Source organism: Liolophura sinensis, chromosome 9, assembly GCF_032854445.1.
Source record: "Liolophura sinensis isolate JHLJ2023 chromosome 9, CUHK_Ljap_v2, whole genome shotgun sequence".
Lineage (NCBI taxonomy): Eukaryota > Metazoa > Mollusca > Polyplacophora > Chitonida > Chitonidae > Liolophura > Liolophura sinensis.
The window spans coordinates 27,375,649-27,403,436 of record NC_088303.1 but is presented as its reverse complement, the minus strand read 5'-3'; the positions used below and the strand labels follow the sequence as shown (position 1 = coordinate 27,403,436).

Sequence of the window (27,788 nt, the reverse complement as noted above, 5' to 3'; positions counted from 1 at the left end):
AATAAATAAATAAATAAATTAATAAATGGAAGGGAAAAAAACTGGCAGACATATCTATCTAAGGTTAGTCTGTGCACACTACTGACCATTGTTTCATTTGGTTCTCTTTCTTCTGATTTTAACAGTATTGACAGCCTTATGGAGAGTGATTGTCTATCCACCCTTGAACATGTAGAAAATTGACACTACATTCTCATGCCGCTTATCTCTATTTCTGGAATAATATGATAATATGAGCTATACATCCAAGAACAGAATACATGTATAAAACATCGACTGAAGAATTCTATAGAATACAAAAGCTTAGTATAACTGATGATTCTGTGCAGTATACTGTGTAGTTTGATGAGATCAGCAGGTTACAGGCTGGGCTGGAATTTTAATCAACGACTGTTAAGGATAAAAAGGATCTTAAAACACCAGGGTATTATAAAACATATTCACACACCGTTTCATTTTTCTCTATAATATTCAGATTTGGAGAATTAAAACTGTTACCCATATATAGATAACAGGATAACTGGACTACTTTTAGTCCACTATGGCTGAGTTTATTTTCTATCTTTTCAACATGAAAACTATGCAACTTACTTCTGAATTCACCCAGGATCATATAGAAAATGAGACCGCAAAGAGCATAGTTTAATTTTATTGCTCTTTTTCTTGTGGGACACTTCTCTTGACTTTTTTTAAAATTTGCCTTCAAGTGAACCAGGATTATCACGATCAACATCTACATGTAATACAGGTAAGTATATCTCTGTATTAGATCACATCTAAATGTGACTCAGGTATGCATATCTGTGTATTAGGTCACATCTACATGTGACACAGGTATGCATATCTGTGTATTAGGTCATATCTACATGGCACAGATGTGCATATCTGTATGTTATGTCACCTCTGCATGTGACACAGGTGTGCATATCTGTGTATTAGGTCACATGTACATGTGACTCAGGTGTGCATATCTGTGTATTAGGTCACATGTACATGTGACTCAGATGTGCTTATATGTGTATTAGGTCATATCTACATGGCACAGATGTGCATATATGTGTGTTATATCACATCTACATGTGACACAGGTGTGCATATATGTGTATTAGGTCACATCTACATGTGACACAGGTGTGTATATATGTGTATTAGGTGTCATCTACATGTGACTCAGATGTGCATATCTGTGTATTAGGTCACTTCTACATGTGACACAGGTGTGCATATCTGTGTATTAGGTCACATCTACATGTGACACAGGTGTGCATATCTGTGTATTATGTCACATCTACATGTGACACAGGTGTGCATATCTGTGTATTAGGTTACATCTACATGTGACACAGGTGTGCATATCTGTGTATCAGGTCACATCTACATGTGACACATGTGTGCATATCTGTGTATTAGGTCACATCTACATGTGACACAGGTGTGCATATCTGTGTATTAGGTCACATCTACATGTGACACAGATGTGCATATCTGTGTATTAGGTCACATGTACATGTGACACAGATGTGCATATCTGTGTATTAGGTCACATCTACATGTGACTCAGGTGTGCATATCTGTGTATTAGGTCACATCTACATGTGACACAGATGTGCATATCTGTGTATTAGGTTACATCTACATGTGACACAGGTGTGCAGATCTGTGTATTAGGTTACATCTACATGTGACACAGGTGTGCATATCTGTGTATTAGGTCACATCTACATGTGACACGTGTGGATATCTGTGTATTAGGTCACATCTACATGTGTTTTAGGTCATATTTACATGTGACACAGGTGTGCATATCTGTGTATTAGGTCACATCTACATGTGACACAGGTGTGCATATCTGTGTATTAGGCGTTATCTACATGTGACACAGGTGCGCATATCTGTGTATCAGGTCACATCTACATGTGACTCAGATGTGCTTATCTGTGTATTAGGTCACTTCTACATGTGACACAGGTGTGCATATCTGTGTTTTAGGTCATATTTACATGTGACACAGGTTTGCATATCTGTGTATTAGGTCACATCTACATGTGACAGGTGTGCATATCTGTGTATTAGGCGTTATCTACATGTGACACAGGTGTGCATATCTGTGTATTAGGTTACATCTACATGTGACACAGGTGTGCATATCTGTGTATTAGATCACATCTACATGAGACTCAGGTGTGCATATCTGTGTATTAGGTCACATCTACATGTGACACAGGTGTGCATATTAGGTCACATCTACATGTGACACAGGTGTTCATATCTGTGTATTAGGTCACATCTACATGTGACTCAGATGTGCATATCTGTGTATTAGGTCACATGTACATGTGACACAGGTATGCATATCTGTGTATTAGGTCACATGTACATGTGACTCAGATGTGCATATCTGTGTATTAGGTCACATCTACATGTGACACAGATATGCATATCTGTGTATTAGATACCATCTACATGTGACACAGGTGTGCATATCTGTGTATTAGATCACATCTACATGTGACACAGGTGTGCATATCTGTGTATTAGGTTACATCTACATGTGACACAGGTGTGCATATCTGTGTATGAGGTCACATGTACATGTGACTCAGGTGTGCATATCTGTGTAATAGGTCACATCTACATGTGACACAGGCGTGCGATGTCTGTGTATTAGGTCACATCTACATGTGACTCAGGTGTGCATATCTGTTTATTAGGTCACATAAACATGCGGCACAGATGTGCATATCTGTGTATTGGGTCACATCTACATGTGACTCAGATGTGCATATCTGTGTATTAGGTCACATTTACATGTTGCAAAGGTATGCCTATCTCTGTATTATGTCACATCTACAGGTGAGACAGGTATGTATATCTGTGTATTAGGTCAACTATAATACTTTGAACATTTTGTCCCGCATCCATGTCGTAAAAATTTTGGATAAAACCACACGAGAAAATTTGTTATCTTTGTGAACTTGTCAAGTCACTTACCCAGGAAAAATGAAGTTTATTGAATGTAAACGTAAATGACATTTGAACTTACTTACCTGTAGCAACTACATATATAAAAAACCCACGACCATCCCCAGGCTGTTGGAAGACCTTCCCACGTATAACCAGAGAGATAGCCAGCATGAGCTGGACTTGAACTCACAGCGACTGCATTGGTGATAGGCCATATAGAACTGATGATCAGACAGTACATGTACATGCCAATTATGAGTAAGTTGGTCTCAGTCACTTTGTGATACCAATGCAGAGCTGAAATTTGAAGGGACATATTGCCGAATGAAATTCAGAATTTTTGAGCTGTGTCAGCTAAATACAAACTGAGTTGCATTTGACTACTGAATAAATCTCCAGAGCCTGTATTTCCTAGAAATGTCAAGTTAGAGAATTTAATGTGGGGAAATCTGTCATTGGTCTAAACCATCCGCCCGACAAGATAACAGGCAAATGAGGGAGCACAAAGGCTTCCACATTGCAACTTTCCCTCGTGGGTCACATGTAAACAATATGACAAATAGAAAGAGAATTATAGTTGTAGTAAATCAAATATGATCTTCCTTTTAATCGACAATGTATTATAAACTTTTTATAATTTAGAAATGAAGTTACATGGTAGGCTGCATAATTACAACACAATATGGTGTCTGACATTTAAAATTCACTAACATCTCTGATCAGTTACAGTACAAGGGGAGGTAGATGAGGTTTAAAATAACGGCACAATTTTTTCGTCATCGGCCACGTATATTTCTTTACCTCTTGTCCACTTACCCTATGCAAGTGAAAATACATTTATATGTGGGCAAGGAAAACGTACATGATGGCTGCCCTTTTTGGGCACAGTAAATCATTCCATCCATTCTATTTGTGATTGCACAGGTCATGAGCAGGGAGGACCATAATGGCTACACGACTAATATAAGAAATGCAAGCACACTTAAAAGCAGGTATATAGGGCCTAGTCATTTCCCATTTGCTGTGTTAAGATTACACACAAATTTCATACATCAGTTAGTTTTGCTTGTATGCTAATGTTCTCTGAGCCTGGGTAGTGCATGCCCTCCAAACACATTATTTTTCTGCTGATCTTTTGTCCAGACCATTTCAAAGATAGCAGCGTAAAACCTTCATGTCAGATGTCGTCAGCCTCTTAGAAACATGTTCATCATTTCCAGAAGTGTTACCATTTAGCAATTTTACAAAGAAACATGGTATTGGCAAAATTGTCTCATCTAATTTAAACGTTTGAAGCATATTTTTGCTATGTATTTATTGGATAAATTATTGTGTTTATCATGTAAATTTTTTTCTGAAACCAGACACATGATGTTATTTATTGCCGCATACACGCACCACTGGTATTGGCCAGGTGGATAACACAGTAGGCCTACCATATGAACGGGCACGCCTTTTTCAGCATACATACATGTATATATCGAAAAGTTGCTGGATTTTCTGGCAAGTCAACTAGCCCTCAGAGCAATTGTTTCAAAAAGTTAGGTTCTAGCATTGCCATTCAAATTGAAAGTGTGTCCTGTTCAGTGTTCCTTGCACTAACCATAATCCGCATTCTGGTGAACCGTTTTAATGCGGAGATGCTCTCTTAAATTGCTCACTTCTTTGCGCCAGTCTAGCATGTTGCTGCTCTCGAGTCTGTGTAAATCGTCAAACCACGGTTATCTCCCTTACCTGTCGGAAACTTCTCTGCCGTCGTCGAACGCAGTTCATAAAACACATACAAGTGCATTTATGTGGGGACGGCACTACGGGTTATTTATGTGCACACAATGAACATTTTGACAGTCGTTGCTTCAGACGCTGTATACTGTTCTGTGTTCCTTGAATGTATTGACAACAATCAGGATGCAAATTTGCAAAGAAATGCGACTGGGTTGTTTACTCGACTCGATTGTAAGTTCAACCTTTGACTTGGGCCTTGATTGGAGAGCGTAGTTGCTGTGTAGTCCAACAGTTTTCGTCAGCCTACATCCACGAGGGGAACGGAAGTACATCCACCAGGAGAACTGGACGTGCTGCTCATGGATGTAGGCTGCCCAGTACTACTCGTGTAGTCGGCAGTCAGGATGGCGGGCGAAGATCAGGCAGTCACAAACTTCAGGGAATATTTGCGTATCAAAACAGTCCAGCCGAATCCGGACTATGGTTAGTGAGGAATGGTACTATCTTGGCCGCTTTTAATTTAATGCACAACACAGTTTGATACCTCCGACTTTCGGCAAGTCGCTTAGGGCGTTCCTGAAATGAAGACGCACACGCCTTTACGATTGGATGAATCTCGGAAGTAGCACACTGAGTCCAGGTTACCGTATATGATAAATTAGTGTCATTCAATATAATATAAGTATCTTTCCATGGAATAAAATACTACCCTAGAGTGTTTAATTAAATTAAACACTGAGGTCTATTTTCATCAATTTCTAAAATTTACCTGAAAATAGACTTCAAATGTTTAACTTAATTGAAGTAGTCTACAGTGTTGTACAGTTGGATTGAATGACAGGTGATGTCAGTGATATCAGTCATTCCGCATCCTCATGCTTAGGCTATAGATTTACATCGGTTCTTAGAGCTTTGTGTTGTGTGCATGGAAAAACAAATGATATAAGTGTCTTTCCATGTGATAACTCATTGTCCTACTATAACAGAGCATTCATTACATAAACTGACGACCGAAAGAAACTTTACGACTCCGTGATTTAAATTTAACCAGCCTTTTCAGCAAATTATTACCAAATTATTCTAGGAAAACATTGTACGAAGCATGTTCCCATGTGCGACAAGCGTCATATACGCCCACACGAACTTGTTTTGAGACAACGAAAAAAGTTGAAAAATCACATGACCCAGGGATGACCACAACTGTACATGTAATAAGTGTATAAAAACGTTGCACACAGTGTGCTGGACTTGCGCACTGACTAAAGTAATGCCTCTATTGACTCCAGAACAACACGAGAGAGGCCTGGGTATGGTATCCATGGGAGCCACCCATACCCACATTGCAAGGACCTTCGGCTGCTCTCGTGTATCGGTGTCAAACTTGATGCAACGTTACAGACAGACAGGGCAGACATCAGACAGGCTAAGGACAGGCAGGCCTAGGGTAACTATGCCCAGAGAAGATGGTACCTGCGCACCTTACACCTGAGGAACCGCTTCCTGACAGTAACGTCATCGTCAATCAATGCCTTAGGTCACAGTCGGCAGATCGTATCCAGGAGACTCATGGCTCAGGGAATTAGGGTCTATCGGCCATTCAGAGGGCAGTTGTTGACAGCCGAACATCCTCGCTAGAGGTTGTGATGGGCTTGAATTGTACGCAGCAACGTGATTGGCAAGGTGTTGTTTTCATGGATGAAAGCCGCTTCTGCCTGTTTCGAACCGATGGCAGACAGCAAGTTTACTGTCGAAGAGGCAAACGAACAGCTGCATCGTGTGTCCAGGAGGTGGTACCATTTAATGGCGACAGCATGATGGTGTGGGGTGGAATTTGTGGAGAGGAACGGACACCACTGGTCATCATCAGCGGGAACCTAACAGCTCAACATTACGTGTATGAAATTCTACATCCTGTTGTCCTGCCATTCCTTCAACAGCAGCCAATTGGTGTCCTGTACCAGCATGACATCACCAGACCCCATACAACTCAAGTTGTGCAGAAGTTCCTGGACATCAATGGTGTCAACGTCTTGCAGTGGCCTGTACGTTCCACAGATATGTCCCCCATGGAACACCTTTGGGATATCATGGGTCGTGGAATAAGACAACGGCCATACCTTGCAGACAACCGAGAAGAACTGGCATTTGCTCTCCAAAATGAATGGCAACGAATCCCACATCATCTCATCAGACGACTGACTTTTTCTATGCGTCGGAGAGTTTTTTCATGCATGGAAGCAAGGGGTGGCCACATGCGATATTGATTGGGTTTGATAATGACTGATTTTAAAAATCATCAACTTTTTGTATACTCTGGCCATTGTTAACCAAGATGGAATGGCTATTTTTCTACCCCTGCTCTGTTTGTTCGCTTGTAAAATGATTTGAGGGCTGCTTTGTCCGTTCTTACTCAAGACTTTCAATATCTAAAGTCATTGGTCTTTTCAATATAAAGTTCAGTCATCCAGTTTTTTGCTTTGGCAAAATGTATTGATTCAGACTCTTTGTAAAGTTTCTTTTGGCCGTCATTTTATGATAAATATTGTTTTGTCATTCGGATTATGGAATCCTATCGATGTATGGTATCATATTTTGCCTGTCTGATTCTCTGACTATATTAGTGTCTGGGGCTACAGCTCCGTTTGTTTAGCATGTGCATGGATTGAAATAAACGCATGTTAGGTCCTAAATGTTCTATATTATTGCCCTATCTGATAAAGTTTTAGTGGATACATGCATGTACACAGTCACTGACAATACATTTGTAACAGTTAAAGGATTTACCGTGTGGGACGATCACACCAAGATTCGAACTCAGTTCTCCACAGGCGAAGAGCAGCCCTCGATCTACCACCTTACCCAAAAGGAAATTCCCACTAGCTACTGCTGGTATAAGCAGTGGAAACCAACTCCTGTTATACAGCTCCCCACTTAAATCCTTCCACTCTCCCAAAAGAACTGTTACCATATCATTGTCCTATATGGGTGATTATTTCACATGTACGTCTTTGTGAAACTGGGCCCAGCACTCTACAACAAAGTGAAATTTCCACTAAAGCTACTGCTAGTATAAGCACAAGAAATCTGTCTCTCTTAATTGTGTGTCACACTAAATCACATTTGTCCATTCTGTGGTCATGGTAGCCAGATTGCTGTTTTCCCATTTTCTGCTACAGTTTGTATGTTTTTGACTTAGTGTACATAGATACAGAAGGTCATGCCTTTCAGCAGTTGCCATGGTAATCAACTGCCTCATTCCTTATATCCACCATATAAATAGGAATATATTTGTTAAGGGATTACATATTGAGTTCACCTGAACTTTTGTCAACAATTCTCTACAACTTTTTCCTTTATATTACAAATTAGCAGAAAAACTTTAGTAAAATAATGCAAGATACCATTTTCCATATTTTTGATGCTTGATAAATCACTTTAAAAGCTTTCAAAATAGTAGTTATTTTCATTTTATTTTAAAAGTCATTAGCAAACACCATTCCCCAAAACTGGTAAAAATCATGTCTGTTTTCAAAGCTGTTCACCGATGCTTCACACCTAATGAAATTATGGTAAAATGGGAGACAGGTCCCAGAGTGCTTACAAAGTCAGTTGGGAACTCTCTTGTTTTTCTTTTTGGCTAAGATTAGTAAGGATTTTAAGAATATTAGCATTGAGAGATAAATAATAATAGAATTAATTTAGTTTATCAAAATCCCAATAAAACTTAAGATTAGAGTATGGTCTTCTTTTGCAGGTCATTCAGGTTATGCATTGTTATCAAATTTTTAATATGACCTTTCAGGAGATCTAGCCTCATCGTTTGCATCATTTACATGTATATCTCCCTGCAGACTGTATTTATGGTCATTGGTATGGCTGAAAATAATATCTTGTAAACTTAGATGGAGCATTGGCCTTTTTGACGAAGATGGCTGAAGAGTTGGACCTCTCTTACCAGATTATTCAGGTCAGAAACCCCACATGTAAATAATTTTGGGTGAAAATGCATGTTGACTTTAATAAATCTGCAATGTATCTGTGGTGTAGATCCAGTCCCATCTAGAGCTTCACAGAAATCGGCAGATGCCAGTTATATGTAACTTTGAATGGGAGAGATCTGTATTTCCCAAACTACAGAACATCTACTTTACAAAGAAGGGGTTAAAAATGGCTCATTGGTTAAATATTCATGTACCAGTATTGTATCATGTTTCTTATTGCACAGCTCTATGTGTTCACTTTTCTTTACATCACTGCCACCACTAGCAGATTTTGTACAGAAATCTTGAACAATGCCAAGGTCACTGGGGTCAAAGGGGCGGGGCACATGTCAAGTCATGTCAGGAAACACAGAAACACTGTTTCAATCTTTGTAATAACATTTTATATGCATGCCTTATTTTTATGTAAAGAATGCACATCATATTGTACCTTATAAGAGACCCTTAAATCTCATGTGATCTACTTATGTTAAGGTGTCATGTTGCTGTATGGTGTCTTCTTCATGGTAATGGTGTACATGTATATCTACTGTGACTCACAGTGACTCACTGATTAGGTATGAGCTGGAGTGTCAGTTATCTGGATGACTGGAGTGTGAGCTTATTGTTATGAAGGGTACCACTGTCAGATTTTAGAAGTTGACTAGTTGTAAATTCATCTCAAGCAAACGAACGATGTGCTGTAGATATATTACTATTATTTTGACACATTCAATTCAAAGTGAAATGGAACTGCATCATAGTAAAATTTCTAATGGATTATTTATTTCAGCTGAGCACAGGTCGACGTGTATTTGTACTCAGCTGGCCAGGAAAGTGCCCGTCCCTGCCCAGTGTCTTACTCAACTCTCACACAGATGTTGTGCCTGTCTTCATGGTAAGATAATGAGTATGAGAGCAGAAATTGGATTTCGAAAACCCATAGCAAGCCATTTACAGTATTTAAACAAATGGGTTGGAGTCTCTTGGTTTGATTTTCACACCATGTGGCCAGGATTGGCCAAGGATATTATAGTACTTCAGTGGATTTTCTCATTAACAATCCTCCTAAAGAGTTCATTCCAAGTTCACAAAACTTAACCCCACTTACACTTTGTCGTGAGGAAGAACCCTGTTGGTTTTCAGTGACCTTGACCTATTTCTTCAAGGTCGTTGGAATGGAATCATTAAAGATAAATTTTATGAAAGGCTTGTGAACACTGTCTCTTGAAATTTGAAGTTAATTACAATGAACTCTTAAGTTATATGGTAGTGCTTTATTAGAAGGACTGTGATTATTGTTTGCTTGAGGAAGACTTGGAACCATTGTTGTTTTGTTTTCCAGGAACACTGGAAAGTAGATCCCTTCAGTGCAGATAAGATGGATAATGGAGATATCTATGCCCGTGGATCGCAGGTAAGGTGATTTTTTCACTGCAAAAAATAATGGTTTCAGGAACATTGTGACATGTCATGATGTGGGGGATTATTACCACTACCATGCAATCATAAATCATTTACGATAAAACTTTTTAAAGAATGTTTGAAGGCTTTAAAGTAGACTTCCTCTTAAGGGGAAAAAAAACAACTTTTATCATAAATATTTCAGTGAGGACATATAAAAAAACAATTTTCAGCATTAATTTGTCAGTGAAGATATGTCAAAATCAAGTTGATAATAATTCTTACCTGCTACACCGTTGCACAAAAGCAGCACTCACACTGGTTTCTGTTCTCATTGGAACACATGATCTGGTAAATGCTTTTTATTACCAGTACCCCTTAATAGTTTATTTAATTGCATATGTGCATGCACTCTTCGGTTCTTTGGTTCAAACATGAAGCATTATAGATTTTGACATCCATATCTTAAACAGGTTTGTGGAATACAAGTTATTCATTCTGAATTTTGTAGCTGTGGCTAACAGTTTTTTTTTGACAAACTTTTAATGAATCTGATGTACATGAGTAGATTACAAAATAAAAAGGATGTATATTTAAGGACAAAGAAGTCCCAAAGAACACTTGGTTCTGCTATTTAAATTTATTTATTTGATTGTGTTTTACACTGTACTCAATAATATTTCACTTATACTATGGCAGCCAGCAATATGGTTGGAGGAAACCGGGCAGAGTCTGGGGGAAGCTTACAACCATTCACAGGTTTATGGCAGACCTTCCCACGTACGGCTGGAGAGGAAGCCAGCATAAGCTGGACTAGAACTCACAGTGACTGCATTGGTGAGAGGCTCCTGGGTCATTGCACCATGCTGGGGTGCTAACCCCGTCACCCACGGATGCCCTTTGTACTTAGTAACCCACTACATGTACATGTGTATGCACATGTTAAAATGTGGTGACAGTCAAAGGCCTTCTATCCTGCAGTGTCATGACAGTATGATAACACACATATCCTGTACGTGTCAAGTATACTGCATACATTATCATTACCCAGCTGCTTATAATCATGTACTATTTATTCCTCTGCAGGATATGAAGTGTGTAGGAATACAGTGAGTATTATTCACAGCAGGTTTACCTTGATTCTTGACTTGTTTTTGTGGAACAACAATATGTAGGGGGGCAAATCTCATAGCCTAAAAAATTTAATCACTGTAATTCAAGAATGTGAAATTAATGTATACAATTAAGTACTTAATTATGTTATTTGCATGATGATTTGGATCAAACACAAAAATGGTTTTTCTTACATGTAAGAATAATTTGTGGTGAAAAAAGAAAAAAAAGAGAGACTTAATCAAAATCAGAACACCTGTCCAGATAACCCACAAAGCCCTGCATATTCAACCTCATTGGTATGAGACATGATCAGAACGCCTGTCCAGATACCCCACAAAGCCCTGCATATTCAACCTCATTGGTATGAAACATGATCAGAACACCTGTCCAGATACCCCACAAAGCCCTGCATATTCAACCTCATTGGTATGAGACATGATCAGAACACCTATCCAGATAGCCTACAAAGCCCTGCATATTCAACCTCTTTGGTATGAGGCATGATCAGAATCTTCATCCTATTGATACTAAAATTTTAATTAAATATTTTGAACCTTCTTGTTCTAAGATGCAAAGCATTTTTTAATAGATCTTATAGATGTTCTTGTATCATTTTAGTGTAGGTTATAACAACATGATGTTATTTTTTTTATGAATAGATATGACAGATAAATGGTTGAAACTAACTGCTAACCCTGATTTCAAAGGCCTGTCCCAGTGCGTTCTTACTTCACTTGTGTTACAAGCCTCAGTTATGATTCATAAGTAGTATTAATTCCCTAAAAACTGAGGCTTAATGTCATTCAAATTTGAGGCTGAATTGTCGGTTAAAGTTCTTAAAGTTGATTTTTAGTTAGGGGTGGGAACCCTGTGAAAGTTGTTTCCAGCAAATGATTTGTCATGTATGTTTCAATGGAAAATTAACACTTCATCAAAAAAGGATGTTGAGTGTATAAGACAGTAAAGCTTCTTTGTTACTTATACTTTGTTATGGTTCTGCATGAAGTGGAAGAGTTATGATACAAATTAAAGTGTTCCCAGAACTGAATGCTCATGTGTGTGACAACAGGTACATTGAGGCTATCCGGAGATTGAAGAATTCTGGAAAGAGATTGCTGAGAACCATTCACTTGTCTTTTGTACCAGGTTTGTACATTCAGCGGTTCTATATCCTCACTGTGGTAGAAGTCATCACATATACCGGTGTTTATGCAACCATTTGAAAATAAAGATAAACATCTGAGGTTTCACATGGTTTTTCTGAGCAGATTGAAGTAAAAATTCGACATATTAAAAAATACTGTGCCATTCACGGGGTTGAATTTAAGGCACTTTGCTAAGCCATGCTAAGGGTACATCAGGTGGTAGTAGCATTGAACAACTATGAACTGCTTGTACATGTAGATGTGCTAAAATATGGTTCATGAAGCATTTTAATTTCTCATTAATTTACTACATGTATTTCAAGGCTATGTACATTGCAAGAGTCAGAATGTTGTCATTCACTCGTTTTTAAAAGCTCAGTATGAAATTATGTTTATTAATATACTTTGGACTTTCCCACTGCATGCAGTGTTGAATATGAACGCGTCTAAGATCAGAGACACATGGTGTGGAACATACTCGTGTCACAACTCATAACACAACTCATGTCACAACCATGAGCCGTGGATGACATCATTTTAAAGTATATGTTGTGGGTCTTTACAGATGTTCATCCCATTTGATGACATAGTTCAGACATATTTATATATGCATATTTCATTTTTTAAACATTAATAAGAGTAGCATTTGATTTTTTTTTTACTGTAAATTACATCTTTTTCTATCGATTAATCCGAACATGGCCTACAGGATATTTTTACGCAGATATTATTTTGAAACTTGCATTTATAGAATGTTTGATTGTCCGTTTACATCATTTCATTGTCACAACAGTTTGCTTATATGCACAATGGTATATGCTCAACAGATGAGGAGATTGGAGGTCACACAGGCATGGCTGTCTTCGTCAAGGATGAGCGCTTCAAACAGCTCAATGTCGGATTTGTTTTAGATGAAGGTGAACATACTTGAAAATATCTGTATCATAATTAACCTTCATATGTGTGTGTGCGGGGCCTCTGTGGCCGAGGGGGTTAGCACGATTGTGCAGCGCAGTGACCCAGGAGCCTCTCACTGACGCAGTCATGTTGAGTTATCCATCTCAAGCTGGCTTCCTTTCTGGGCCAATGTTGGATGGTCTGCCAGCAACCTGTGGATGGTTGTGGGTTTGCCCTGGGCTCTACCTGGCTTCCTCCCACCATAATGCTGGCTGCCATCATATAAGTAAAACACCAGTCAAATAAAAAAAAAAATAAAAAAATAACGAATACTTGTGTGTTTGTAGAAGTTTTGGTGTAAAAAGTTCAAAAGTTATACAACTAAGGAAACTGGCTGCCATGTGTGACCTGGTTGAAAAAACTGCAGTTCTCATCATGCATTATCATTTATTGGTTCATTCATACATTTACACAAATATGAGTATTACTCTAGTTCACTCATAGTGTGGTGTGTAAAAATGCACTTTCAGAAGGATATAAATACCTGAAATGATATGTCTGATGCCAACATCAAGAAATCAATCCATCCTTACTGAACTTACTCACTTACTCTTAAGTGATCCAATAAAATGTGTTAGCTGGCATGTGTGATCTGGTTGAGAAAACTGCAGTTCTCATCATGCAACGTCATGTATTGGCACTGAGAATCAAGTAAAATGTGTCATTTCAAAAATGCTAAACTTTAGGTGAAATACAGTACATGTCTTCAAAACTGACAAGTATGATTACTCTGTCTTTAGTCTTGTGCTTCTTTATGCTAGACTTTTATCACTTTCCTGTCAAAATCACTCTTAGATTTGGAAGATGTAATTGGAACTGCCATTTGGCCCTCTTTAATTGGCTCTATAAGCTGGTTAAAAGCCAGAATCAAGCATAATGTGTCATCTGAAATAAAAAGTTAAGCTTTAACTGAAAAACAGTTGAAGTATCAACATGTATTAGGCACTGGTGTGCTTTGTGTTTCAGGCCTGGCAAATCCCACTGACAGCTACACTGTATTTTATGGAGAGCGATCAGCTTGGTGTAGGTAATAATAGTCAGCGGTACTAGAATGTGTGGCTGGTAATTTTAACCTCTCTCTGTACTTATGTAATTTATCCTCACATATCCTGCGAGTGCTTATAAAACTACTTTATTTATTTATTTATTTATTTAATTGGAGCTTTGTACCTTTTTACTCAAGAATATTTCACTGATATGATTTTGGCCAGCAGTTATGTTGGGAGGAAAATTGGGCAGAGCCTGGCTAAACCCATGACCATCCTCAAGGTGCTGGCAGACCTTCACTAATGACTGAAGAGAAATCTAGGATGAACTGGATTTGAACTCACAGTGGTTCCATTGGTGAGAGGCTGCTGGGTCATCATGCTGCATTAGCACTGCTAACCACTAGGCCACTAAACTACTTCTCATGCAAGGCTTATAGTGCAGCAGTGAGCCATTCCTTTTGTTTAGTTGTAGTTTTTTTTGACTTGTCAACAGAACTCTTTTCATAACATGCATATCTTGCAAATCTGATTGTACAGTTGTGCGGCACATTCAGCTGATCATTGGGCAGTATAATGTCTCAAAAACACACAATATAATAATCAAGCAGGTATAGCATCTTCATTGCCATTCTTTTCTTTTGTGGATGCCCTAACTTTGTGGGTTTCATTTCTCACAAAATGATGACATTTTAAAGTACATTTTTTCAGCTTTAAGGTAAAAAATTCAGACAGTCTAGTCTCTTCCTCTCATAAATCAAATACGCAGTAATTCTAGGGTATGATGTTACACATCAAACAAACGAATAAAAAAATGTAAAAAAATTTTCTCTGCCCATAAAACTTCTCCCCATCGTGTATTAGATGAAATATTCTTGAGCATTAATCAACAATCATGTATAAATGGGTAAAAATAAAATCAGTATCAAGTAACATTTGGAATAATTAAATGCCTTGGTTAACTACTTTTTTATGCAAGGTGGCCACGCATGTTTCATATTGACCAGAATCACTAAGATTCTGGAACCTGTAATGACATTCATGATTTGTGTTTTCTGATTTGGAATTCATATCAGTTTGATACAGTAATAGTTGTTGGTATGGTATCTTGCTTATAGTATAGAGGTTGCCATGATCACGTGTGGCTGTTGCCTGTGTTACAGGGTTGCGGGTGAAGTGTCCGGGAAAACCAGGCCATGGTTCAAGATTTATCCAGGACACAGCTGCAGAGAAAGTGGTGAGTAAGGTTGAAAACGTGAACATTTAAGAGAAATCAAAATATTATTTTCTGACTTATTGGCTACATGTCTGTATGTGAATAAGAAAAAAAAAGCTTTACATTATCAGTGTATGTTCAAGATATGTGCGATGGTCCAACTTTCATTTGCCAGTTCTAAATTGTATTCACACCCCTGAATTTATTTATTTTGTTTATTTGATTGGTGTTTTGTGCCGTACTCAAGAATATTTCACTTATACGACAGCAGCCAGCATTAAGGTGGCAGGAAACCGGGCAAAGCCCAGGGGAACCCCATGACCATTCACAGGTTGCTGCCTGACCTTCCCATGTACGGAAGGAGAGGAAGCCATCATGAGCTGGACTTGAACTCACACTGACCGCATTGGTGAGAGGATCCTGGGTCATTACGCTGTGCTAGTGTGCTAACCAACTAAGCCATAGAGGCCCCCTGGTGTTTAATGGTGTGCTTAATAATTTCTCACTTTACAATGGCAGACAGGTTTATGTATGGAGTAAAATGAAGTGTCCAGAGTAAACCACTGACTGCACAGCACGTGATAAATCTACCTGATGTAAACATAGCCTAAATAATCAACTTTGTGTGATATCAGGATTTTCTGCACTGATTAAAGTGATATCTCAGTGCCTAAGTTAGACATCACTTTTGTTATTACACACCCAAACACCGTTTAGGTTTATGACATTCCATGTCAAGCTCAGCGGAATGACGTCATAATGACAAGTTCCGTCAGCTTTAACATTCCTATGTCACACAACAAGACGTCATGTGCGATGTCACGTTGTATGTGGTCAAAGATGGCCTACAGCTGAAAATATTACTTAAACTTGTTCAAATACACAGAATTGTGATATTGCCAGAGTATAAATAATAAATACTATATTGCACAGGGAATGTTGTAAATTATAAATATTTTCTTGTGAAAGGTGGAAATGATAACCTGTCCAGCGCTTCGTGTCTCGTGTGTTCTCTTTTTCACATCTCACTCTAAAAATGTTAATGATATTCAACCTTCACTGTGCATTATTATCTATGCCTTGGTTGATTACATCTGAGTGAACTGAGCCACACTAAGCAAAATATACATGGCCGTGAATGCTACAAAGGGACAAAACTCTGCATTTATCTCATAACTGTCTTATTAATGGAGAATTAATTAAAAAGTTGAGATCCTGATTGCAGCCAACAATATTGAGGACTGGTCAGTTATCCAGGTCACACCTGTGCACAAAATGTCATCCAGATCTTTGTGTAGCTGTTTTGTAATGTGGCTGACTGACAAATGAGTGATTGAGCATTTTCAGGTACAGTCATTTTTTAATCTCCTTTTTTTGAAAAAATAGATAATGTAATGTGGTGTTCAGAAATATTGGAAACATTTAGCCTTTGACATTTCACATAAGATTTAATGTTTTGTTTTTTTTCTTTTTACAGCATAAAGTCATGACTAGACTGCTTGAACTGCGAGCCAAGGAAGAGAAAAAGTAATTGACTTTGGTTGAAAATTTTGTGGTAGAGAAAGATTTGGAATGTACTCTTACCATTCATTTTAATATCATGTAAAAATGATAGGTTTAGCCTCAATGCTCATTACATTCTTTAAAATTAAATGGTTTAAAATAAGCCCACAGCATAAAAAGCAATTGAATATGTTGAAAAAGAACTTATCAAGAGGTACCCACCAACCTGCAACAAATGGTCTAATGTCTTGCATAATTTTCACAATAAGGGCTGAGGTGGCCAGCATACCAACAGGGTACAATGACCTAGGACTCACTAGTGCGGTCGCTGTGAGTTTAAGTTAAAGACTTTTGATCCATTAATTTTACATGGTTTATTTTCAGATTTATGGATTGTGATAGCTGTCTGAAATTAGGAGATGTTACCACCGTGAACTTAACCAAGTTAGAGGTAAAGTCAATCTTTCAGAGTTATGTCTTGACCTTAGTGACCGCGCAATATTCTCATCTCAGACTGTGAAAGCACTAGCTCGCTTCCACTGTCACCTGAGGAACAGTGAGGGCGTTGTTAGAGTCTAGTTTTCACTGGTTTGACTGTGACTCCCTTTAAGTGAGGCGGTTTGTCCGGTACCCAGGGGCATATCACCATTGTGCTCGCTGTGAGTTCAAGTCCAGCTCATACTGACTTAATTCATCTCCAGTTGTACATAGAAAGGTCTGGCAACAACTTGCGGATGGTAGATCCTTGATTTCCTCCCTCAGTAATGCTGGCTGTTGTTATATATGTCAAATATTATTGAGTATGGCGTAAAACACCAATCACATAAACAAATAAATAATTGTCCAGTACCTGACAAAGGGTATGAGTTTATAAATAACTTCCACCGAAAACCTTGACTGGCGTCATATAAAGTGAAAAATTCTTGAATTCAGTGTTAAATACCAATTAATCAGTCCGCTATAATCTCTTGATAAATGCTGAGTGTGGAGTAAAAGTCTGATTCAATATTAACTCTAATAAATGTAGATGTAAAGTTTGGACTGAACCCCTACAGTGTACAAATAGGTAAAGTATGTTCACCTTTCACTTTCGCTTTCAAGGTAGAAATAAGTTCTGATATGATTTTCTTCAAGAAAGTTTACTTTTGCCCAGAGTTGTCTAGGTGAGGGCAACTGTTTTATTATGAAAGCTATTGGCATCCATGATGCATGGTTTTGGTGTAAACTCCACCGAGGTATATGAAGTTGTGGAATTGATATCTCTTGGTGGAACCAATATTACATCATAGAAACTTATTGAAGACTGAAATTAACATCAGTGAAATTATAATTGAGTGAACGTGAGCTGCCATGAAATAAGCGTGGTTTCTTTGTGTACAATAACCTTGACAACCAAGAAAGCTTGTACTTCTGCCCTAATACAACAGTTATAATGTTTTGTGTGACAGCAATATAGTAAAATGTACGTGCACCTCTTTTGTATGTTGTAGGGTGGTGTGCAAGTCAATGTGGTACCCAATGAGTTTGTTGCCTGTAAGTTTTTAAAGTTAGGATTCTGTGATAGAATACCGGAAATTAGAAGGAAGCTCCTCTTATTTTATTATTTGATCTTCAATGTTAACTTTTCCCAGGAGATTCTACAAGTACCATTTTAGGTCAGTTATTTCCCCTCTACCATGAACCTAAAAGTTAAAAAAAAAAAGAAAAGAATAATCAATTAAATAAATCCTCACTACTTTTTGGCTTGTTAGATGATCATCAAATAGAAATGGAAAGTGTCATACGGAATGCTTGTAAGTATAGAGGAATTAAAGTTTTGTTTCAACAGTCGTTTAGGTTACGTATGTTCTTGAGTAAAACATCAGTGAAATAAATAAATCTTTTGGGTTACAAATTCAAGCTGTATCGATTTTCTTACACACACAGGATGTCTATGAAACAGGTGGTTAGCGTGAAATCACATGCAAAGCACAATTACCAATCCAGCCACGTGTATGTAACGAAAACACCCAAGCTCAACTCGATTTCCTCCTGACGAAATTTTCTTTTTGTACGGCGCACAACACCAATCAAAAGAATAAATAAAGTAAGTCGATGAAGCAGTGCATGAAGAGATAAAATATGCATGTAATATTATTTATGGCTTTTTACTCAGATTTTCTTGTTGTTTTCAGACTTTGACATCCGTTTAAACCCCCGAGAAGATTTAGTGGCTTTTGAGGAGCAGCTGAAGAGTTGGTTTGCAGAAGCTGGTAAAGATGTGACCTACGAATTCCTCCAGGTGAGTGAGTGTAGGGAACAACTGAAGAGTTGGTTAGCAGAAGCTGGTAAAGATGTGACCTACAAATTCCTCCAGGTGAGTGACTGTAGGGGACAGCTGGTGAGTTGGTTTTCACAGGCTGGTATAGATGTCATGTATGAAATCCTCCAGGTGAGTGACTGTAGGGGACAGCTGATGAGTTGGTTTTCACAGGCTGGTATAGATGTCATGTATGAATTCCTCTAGGTGAGTGTCTGTAGGGGACAGCTGGTGAGTTGGTTTTCACAGGCTGGTATAGATGTCATGTATGAAATCCTCCAGGTGAGTGACTGTAGGGGACAGCTGATGAGTTGGTTTTCACAGGCTGGTATAGATGTCATGTATGAAATCCTCCAGGTGAGTGACTGTAGGAGACAGCTGGTGAGTTGGTTTTCACAGGCTGGTATAGATGTCATGTATGAAATCCTCCAGGTGAGTGACTGTAGGGGACAGCTGATGAGTTGGTTTTCACAGGCTGGTATAGATGTCATGTATGAAATCCTCCAGGTGAGTGACTGTAGGGGACAGCTGGTGAGTTGGTTTTCACAGGCTGGTATAGATGTCATGTATGAAATCCTCCAGGTGAGTGACTGTAGGGGACAGCTGATGAGTTGGTTTTCACAGGCTGGTATAGATGTCATGTATGAAATCCTCCAGGTGAGTGACTGTAGGGGACAGCTGGTGAGTTTGTTTTCACAGGCTGGTATAGATGTTATGTATGAAATCCTCTAGGTGAGTGACTGTAGGAGACAGCCGGTGAGTTGGTTTTCGCAGGCTGGTATAGATGTCATGTATGAAATCCTCCAGGTGAGTGACTTTAGGGGACAGCTGGTGAGTTGGTTTTCACAGGCTGGTATAGATGTCATGTATGAAATCCTCTAGGTGAGTGACTGTAGGGGACAGCTGGTGAGTTGGTTTTCACAGGCTAGTAAAGATGTGACCTACAAATTCCTCCAGGTGAGTGACTGTAGGGGACAGCTGATGAGTTGGTTTTCACAGGCTGGTATAGATGTCATGTATGAAATCCTCCAGGTGAGTGACTGTAGGAGACAGCTGGTGAGTTGGTTTTCACAGGCTGGTATAGATGTCATGTATGAAATCCTCCAGGTGAGTGACTGTAGGGGACAGCTGATGAGTTGGTTTTCACAGGCTGGTATAGATGTCATGTATGAAATCCTGCAGGTGAGTGACTGTAGGGGACAGCTGGTGAGTTGGTTTTCACAGGCTGGTATAGATGTCATGTATGAAATCCTCCAGGTGAGTGACTGTAGGGGACAGCTGATGAGTTGGTTTTCACAGGCTGGTATAGATGTCATGTATGAAATCCTCCAGGTGAGTGACTGTAGGGGACAGCTGGTGAGTTTGTTTTCACAGGCTGGTATAGATGTCATGTATGAAATCCTCTAGGTGAGTGACTGTAGGAGACAGCCGGTGAGTTGGTTTTCGCATGCTGGTATAGATGTCATGTATGAAATCCTCCAGGTGAGTGACTTTAGGGGACAGCTGGTGAGTTGGTTTTCACAGGCTGGTATAGATGTCATGTATGAAATCCTCTAGGTGAGTGACTGTAGGGGACAGCTGGTGAGTTGGTTTTCACAGGCTGGTATAGATGTCATGTATGAAATCCTCTAGGTGAATGACTGTAGGGGACAGCTGGTGAGTTTGTTTTCACATGCTGGTATAGATGTCATGTATGAATTCCTCTAGGTGAGTGACTGTAGGGGACAGCTGGTGAGTTGGTTTTCACAGGCTGGTATAGATGTCATGTATGAAATCCTCCAGGTGAGTGACTGTAGGGGACAGCTGGTGAGTTGGTTTTCACAGACTGGTATAGATGTCATGTATGAAATCCTCTAGGTGAGTGACTGTAGGGGACAGCTGGTGAGTTGGTTTTCACAGGCTGGTATAGATGTCATGTATGAAATCCTCCAGGTGAGTGACTGTAGGGGACAGCTGATGAGTTGGTTTTCACAGGCTGGTATAGATGTCCTGTATGAAATCCTCCAGGTGAGTGACTGTAGGAGACAGCTGGTGAGTTTGTTTTCACATGCTGGTATAGATGTCATGTATGAAATCCTCTAGGTGAGTGACTGTAGGAGACAGCTGGTGAGTTGGTTTTCACATGTTGGTATAGATGTCATGTATGAAATCCTGCAGGTGAGTGACTGTAGGGGGCAGCTGGTGAGTTGGTTTTCACAGGCTGGTATAGATGTCATGTATGAAATCCTCTAGGTGAGTGACTGTAGGGGACAGCTGGTGAGTTGGTTTTCACAGGCTGGTAAAGATGTGACCTACAAATTCCTCCAGGTGAGTGACTGTAGGGGACAGCTGGTGAGTTGGTTTTCACAGGCTGGTATAGATGTCAGGTATGAAATCCTCTAGGTGAGTGACTGTAGGGGACAGCTGGTGAGTTGGTTTTCACATGCTGGTATAGATGTCATGTATGAAATCCTCTAGGTGAGTGACTGTAGGGGACAGCTGGTGAGTTGGTTTTCACAGGCTGGTATAGATGTCATGTATGAAATCCTCCAGGTGAGTGACTGTAGGGGACAGCTGATGAGTTGGTTTTCACAGGCTGGTATAGATGTCATGTATGAAATCCTCTAGGTGAATGACTGTAGGGGACAGCTGGTGAGTTAGTTTTCACAGGCTGGTATAGATGTCAGGTATGAATTCCTCTAGGTGAGTGACTGTAGGGGACAGCTGATGAGTTGGTTTTCACAGGCTGGTATAGATGTCATGTATGAATTCCTCTAGGTGAGTGACTGTAGGGGACAGCTGATGAGTTGGTTTTCACAGACTGGTATAGATGTCATGTATGAAATCCTCCAGGTGAGTGACTGTAGGGGATAGTTGGTGAGTTGGTTTTCACAGGCTGGTATAGATGTCCTGTATGAAATCCTCTAGTTGAGTGACTGTAGGGGACAGCTGGTGAGTTGGTTTTCACAGGCTGGTATAGATGTCATGTATGAAATCCTCCAGGTGAGTGACTGTAGGGGACAGCTGGTGAGTTGGTTTTCACAGGCTGGTATAGATGTCATGTATGAATTCCTCCAGGTGAGTGACTGTAGGGGACAGCTGGTGAGTTGGTTTTCACAGGCTGGTATAGATGTCATGTATGAAATCCTCTAGGTGAGTGACTGTAGGGGACAGCTGGTGAGTTGGTTTTCACAGGCTGGTATAGATGTCATGTATGAAATCCTCTAGGTGAGTGACTTTAGGGGACAGCTGGTGAGTTGGTTTTCACAGACTGGTATAGATGGCATGTATGAAATCCTCTAGGTGAGTTGCCATAGGGTACAGCTGAAGAATTATTTTGCAAAGGCTGGTAAAGACATGACATACAAATTCCTCTAGGTAAGTGCCAGTGGGGGACAGGTGAAGAGTTGGTTTGCAGAGGCTGACAAAGGTGTGTCATAAAAATTCCTCTAGGTGAGTGCCTGTAGGGATCAGGTAAATTAAAAGTTGGTTTGCAGAGAGTATGACATAGAAATTTCTTCAGGTGTGTGCCTGTTGGGGACAGCTGAAGAGTTGGTATTGCAGAGGCTGATAAATATTGTGGAGGCTGGTAAAGATGTGTGGTACAAAGTCCCACGCAATCTATAATTTTTTTTTTTCTTATGTCTTTTCCGTGCAATAAAGTTCTTACGCTTTAATTTCAGAAAGGAAATTGCCATCAACTAACTTCTACAGACAAGTCTGACCCCTGGTGGAATGCATTTAGCTCAACACTAGAAAACATGTGAGTGTCCTTCTAGAGTTGTCTGCCCTTCATTGTAAAACCATTTCTTATTTTGAGAGAAGTGCATATAAAGTGGAGCTAAAACATTTATCAGGATAAGCACCTAAATGTTGTTCTCTAGAGTAGATTCACTGTAAATAAGGAGTCACACAGATATTTTGACTAGAAGCCTTCTACACGTACATGCACGAGCTGTGATCTGAGGCAAACGTAACTTGTTTGTTCCAGGAACCAGGCTTATGAGACAGAGATATTTCCTGCAGGCACAGACAGCAGATTTCTTAGGGAGGTAGGTATTGTATGGTGGTGTTTGTCCTTTCCTTTTTTTTTTCATACCCCAGGAACCTCTCACCAATGCAGTCTCTGTGAGTTCAACCCCAGCTCTTCCTGGCTTCCTCTCTGGCCGAAAGTGGGAAGGTCTTGCAGCAATCTGCGGATAATCGTGTGTTTCCCCCAGGCTCTGCCCCCGTTTCCTTCGACCATGATGCTGGTCGGGTAGAAGTGAAATATTCTGGAATACGATGTAAAACACCAATCAAATAAATAAGTAAATTTTATACCCTTCCAATATCTTGCGGAGATATCTTAACATACATGTAGAAGCCATCCGTCCTCATATTTGTCTTTTCAGCCATCTGCTTTTCTGTACTCCTGTGTTCTGTTCTTGTACCCAAAACGGCTTTGCATCTAAATATAAATTACAAAAACTTAGCCAAGAAATTCAGTTTTCTATCTCACATTTTCTTGGGTGTCCGTATGCATATGCATTGGTGCACATGTACTTCTATCAGGAAACAGGGGTACCACATACATGTAGTGTATTTTGCCAAGCTTTTGCGTGTTCATTTATTGTCTGAAGGCATTACCAGAAAGTTCCCACTAGTTTATGCCAGCTGGTTCAGGTGAACCAGCAATAGTTGCATTTGAGCTCTCAACCTTATTGATCAAGGACTTGTCATGTCGAGTTATTTATTTATTTGATTGGTGTTTTACACTGTACTCAGGTAAACCCCAAGGATACATGTTACGCTGTACTAACAAATATTTCACTTATATGACTGCGACCATCATTATGGTAGGAGGAAACAGGGCACCATCTGCAGCTACATGTAATTGTTGGCAGACATTCCCACATATGGTCGAAGGAGAAGCTTGAATTCACAGCTACCACATTGGTAGGAGGCTCGTGGGTTATTGAGCCAGTGGCATGGTAACCACCTGCTCCTTGTTTCGAAAATGACTGGTGTTTTAGAGCTCTGAGATGGATAGCTCCTTTCAGTATAAGCATGAAAACATGTAAAGTTTAAAGGAGAAGAAAACTTAGAAAATATCAAACAAATACCATTGAAAAGAGTATGCATTTTCTCGCAGGTGCATACCATAAAAAAAAAAAAAAATTGTACCGCAAGTTGATCAATTATAAATAAAATCAACACCAAAATCCATTTTGCTTAAGAACAAGTCCTGAAGTCTTGTGTTAGGCAGAAAATTGCTGTCGGAACTGCCAAGCATTTCATACATTTCCGGTAGAACTCTTCTTCCCAGAATGTAGTGAACAGTGCAGTTTGTTTTCCGCTTAACGATTGTGACTCCGGAATGTTGGACGTAGGTTCCGAGTTTACACGAATGAGCTGGTAGTTTTAATGACTCTCATTGGCTGAGAGGCAACAGAAGATGGAGGATGTGTTGGACTCAGTGATTGATGCCAGCTTTGCCGTTTTCAGGCTTTACGTATATGGCGAGGGAAAATCGAAAAATTATGCAGCAGGCACCACCAGGTAGTAAAAAATGTGCTCTTTTCAGCCTATAGTGTCATAATTTTAAGCTCTCTATTCCTTTAAATGATGTAACATACCTACAATATATTTTTCATTAAATACTTATCTGTTTCAGATTGGCCTTCCAGCTATTGGCTTCTCTCCAATGAACAATACGCCCATTCTTCTGCACGATCATAATGAGTTTCTTAATGAGAAGGTTTTCCTGAAGGGAATTAAGGTGTATGAACAGCTGATTACTTCCCTTGGCAACGTGCCAAAGTTCTGATCACTGAGACCATTTCTGTGTGTTCGCGGCCTATTCCATAGAAAGATGAAGGGACAGTGTGTTGTTCTGATTGATTAAGACCATTTTGCTATCATGGATAAGAAGATCATATCTTTGCACACCTAGACAGTTTTCTCGCAAGTAATTTTTGTACATTTATTCTGGTCCGACACAAACTTAGTTGAACACTTCTGTGACAGATTCACTTCAAATTTTTAACAAGTGACTTAATTCTCCATGATCAAGCAATAATCATCATTTCATGTGACTGGTTTTACATTCTAACGATTTTTCTTCGGTTTAGTAATATTTCTGACAGACTATTTTGTCGTGAGTAACAGGCAGCCCATTGTGATCAGTCCATATTTTTGATTTCGTCACATCACTGTCTTAACAGTTTAATTTGAGACGATTTTGGTGCTCACAGAACTAGATGACTCCTCACCATTAGGGTTGAATTTCTTTTTCAGCACCAAAATCATCCAAGTGTGTGTCAGTCTTTTTCAGCTGAATTCAGATTTTACAATTTAAGTGTATTAGCTTTCTATTTTGATAGCTTTTTTGTTGACAAAACCCATAGTGATTTTTGGATGTACACAAATGTGTATACCTTTTGCTCATTCAGCATTGATAACAAGTATTTTTCTTTCTTTTCCCCTCTTTTTTTTTTCCTCTTGCTTTTTGTGTTTTTGCAACATATCTGAGATAATGAATTGCATTTTACATATGACCAAGCTTTTGCACCATGAAGATATTTTACCAGATATTTATTATGAATTGATATCAGTGACTATGAATGTCCAGAGTAGTTTTTGACAGCGCATGTACCTGTAAACAATTTGTACAAAAGCATTATGATTATGGCAGGAAAGCTTAACATTCAATGGAAGAACCCTTCAGCAATCATCCTGCAAATAAATTGTAGGCATAAGATCTAAAGACGAAACTCAAAAATGTTACATCATTCACATTGATGAAGAGGTAATTCCGATTAAGGGTTTTGGGGCATGTACATTGCTACTATTTAAGCATAAACAGAATAAAGACCTGAATTAATTGAGGTAAATTGACAGGTTGCTGGATTTAACTGGTAATACATGTGACCGTTTGTCAACGATTACGCTGTCTTCACTGCTCTGGGTTTACTCTCTATGTTGTAGTCTTCGGTGTTGTGCTTTTCACTTTTATTCAGGACAGATTTTTTTAGGACATTTTGCTAATTGTGTTGGGCTTTAGCCAAGACAAATTTACTGAGAAATATTCAGGATGTATTGTAACTAGCCCTGTAGCATAATGATGGCCAGGATGTATTTAATACAACTAGAAATGTAGACTTTTGATGTACATGTACATTTACCGTAAGCTGATGAAATCAACATTTGCAGAAAATTTCAAAGAGAATATTAAAGCATGCTTAAATCCAGACTATAAAAATAGAAATGACATGGTGATCCAACTTTAACAGGATGCACAGTGTAGCCTCTTCCACCGATATGTACATCTTTTCCAACCTTTCCCCAACTCCTTTAAACTGTCTTTGTGCCAATAATATATACATCCTGTAGCTCAAAGTTATGTTATTGCAAATGCTGCGCATCAGGCACATTATGATGAATGGAAGTTATAATTATTAAATAAAATTTATAGTTTGTATCTGGTAAATATTTATCTAATCTTTGAAAAGTACATGTAGCTGTTTTCTATGAAATATATCCCTGAATGATATATATAGAGAGAGAGACAGAGGGCGAGATATTTTGAAGAGGAGGTATGCAGCCAGTATGGGACTTATAACTGTCCTACTGCTACCAAAGGTGGCTAAAAGGTTTACATTTATACACTTCATATGTCAGACAGTCACGAATCAGTTTTCTGGCATTTGTTTTTCAACTTAGTTCATCATATTGAACTTGGTACATGTCTTCACCATGGCAAGTTACAGATCAAGTTCCAGTTTAGTCTTTTGTCCATCTCTTTGGACAAAATTATGGACGTTCTTGTGGATGGCTACCTATAGATGTATGTTGTTCTGATGGCTCAAACTGGACGGGTGTTACATTTGTTATCTGAAATCATCTGAACGACAATATTCCATCCAATGTTTATATGGTCATAGTGACTGAATATATGACATTGAATAATGATTAGATAGATGACTGAAGTCCCAAGTTGTCTAATAGAAATGTGGTATGTAACAACCCATATATGAAATAGTTATTTTTGTCTTCGAAAGGTGTTTTGAATGAGTAATAAAAACAGAAGGTTTTAATGACGCGTCATTGACCTTTGTGTGGAATCTATGTATTTTCTTCTTTTATCTGCTTGTTGTAGTTTTATAACTTTCAGAGATTTTCATCTGCCGACTTAAGAGACACTTTGAAGTTGAACTATCTGTAGGTTGCTGACACACCTTCCCACATACAACCAGAGAGGAAACCAGTATGAGCTGGGCTTGAACTCACAGCGATCACGCCACAGAAGCCCCTTAACGTCTAAATTGTATTCAATGTTGTTTCAGTATTTTGCTACAGTGACTTAAATGATCAGTTGGGGTACGACTCACGGTACAGGCTTGGGTTTGCTTCATCCCGATTGATGAGTTCGCATTATAGTTGAATCCCTGGAACTTACTGCAGGCTCATTTATATCTTCACATATACACGGCATTGAATTTATCCCATGGGTGCGAGATGGTCTGGTTTCCT

General features: G+C 39.0%; 1 protein-coding gene across 1 annotated transcript; it reads left to right on the top strand.

Annotated features, from left to right (window-relative positions):
• The first annotated feature begins 4,546 nt into the window (after positions 1-4,546).
• On the top strand, positions 4,547-27,379 carry LOC135474682 (aminoacylase-1-like). Its single transcript, XM_064754237.1, has 16 exons — positions 4,547-5,172; positions 8,592-8,656; positions 9,463-9,567; positions 10,015-10,086; positions 11,160-11,182; positions 12,259-12,335; positions 13,162-13,251; positions 14,258-14,314; positions 15,441-15,514; positions 16,971-17,020; positions 17,381-17,447; positions 18,487-18,529; positions 19,171-19,277; positions 22,958-23,037; positions 23,266-23,326; positions 24,931-27,379. The coding sequence occupies exons 1-16, from the start codon at positions 5,094-5,096 to the stop codon at positions 25,081-25,083; spliced, it is 1,203 nt and encodes a 400-aa protein (XP_064610307.1). The 5' UTR covers positions 4,547-5,093; the 3' UTR covers positions 25,084-27,379.
• The last annotated feature ends 409 nt before the right edge of the window (positions 27,380-27,788 follow it).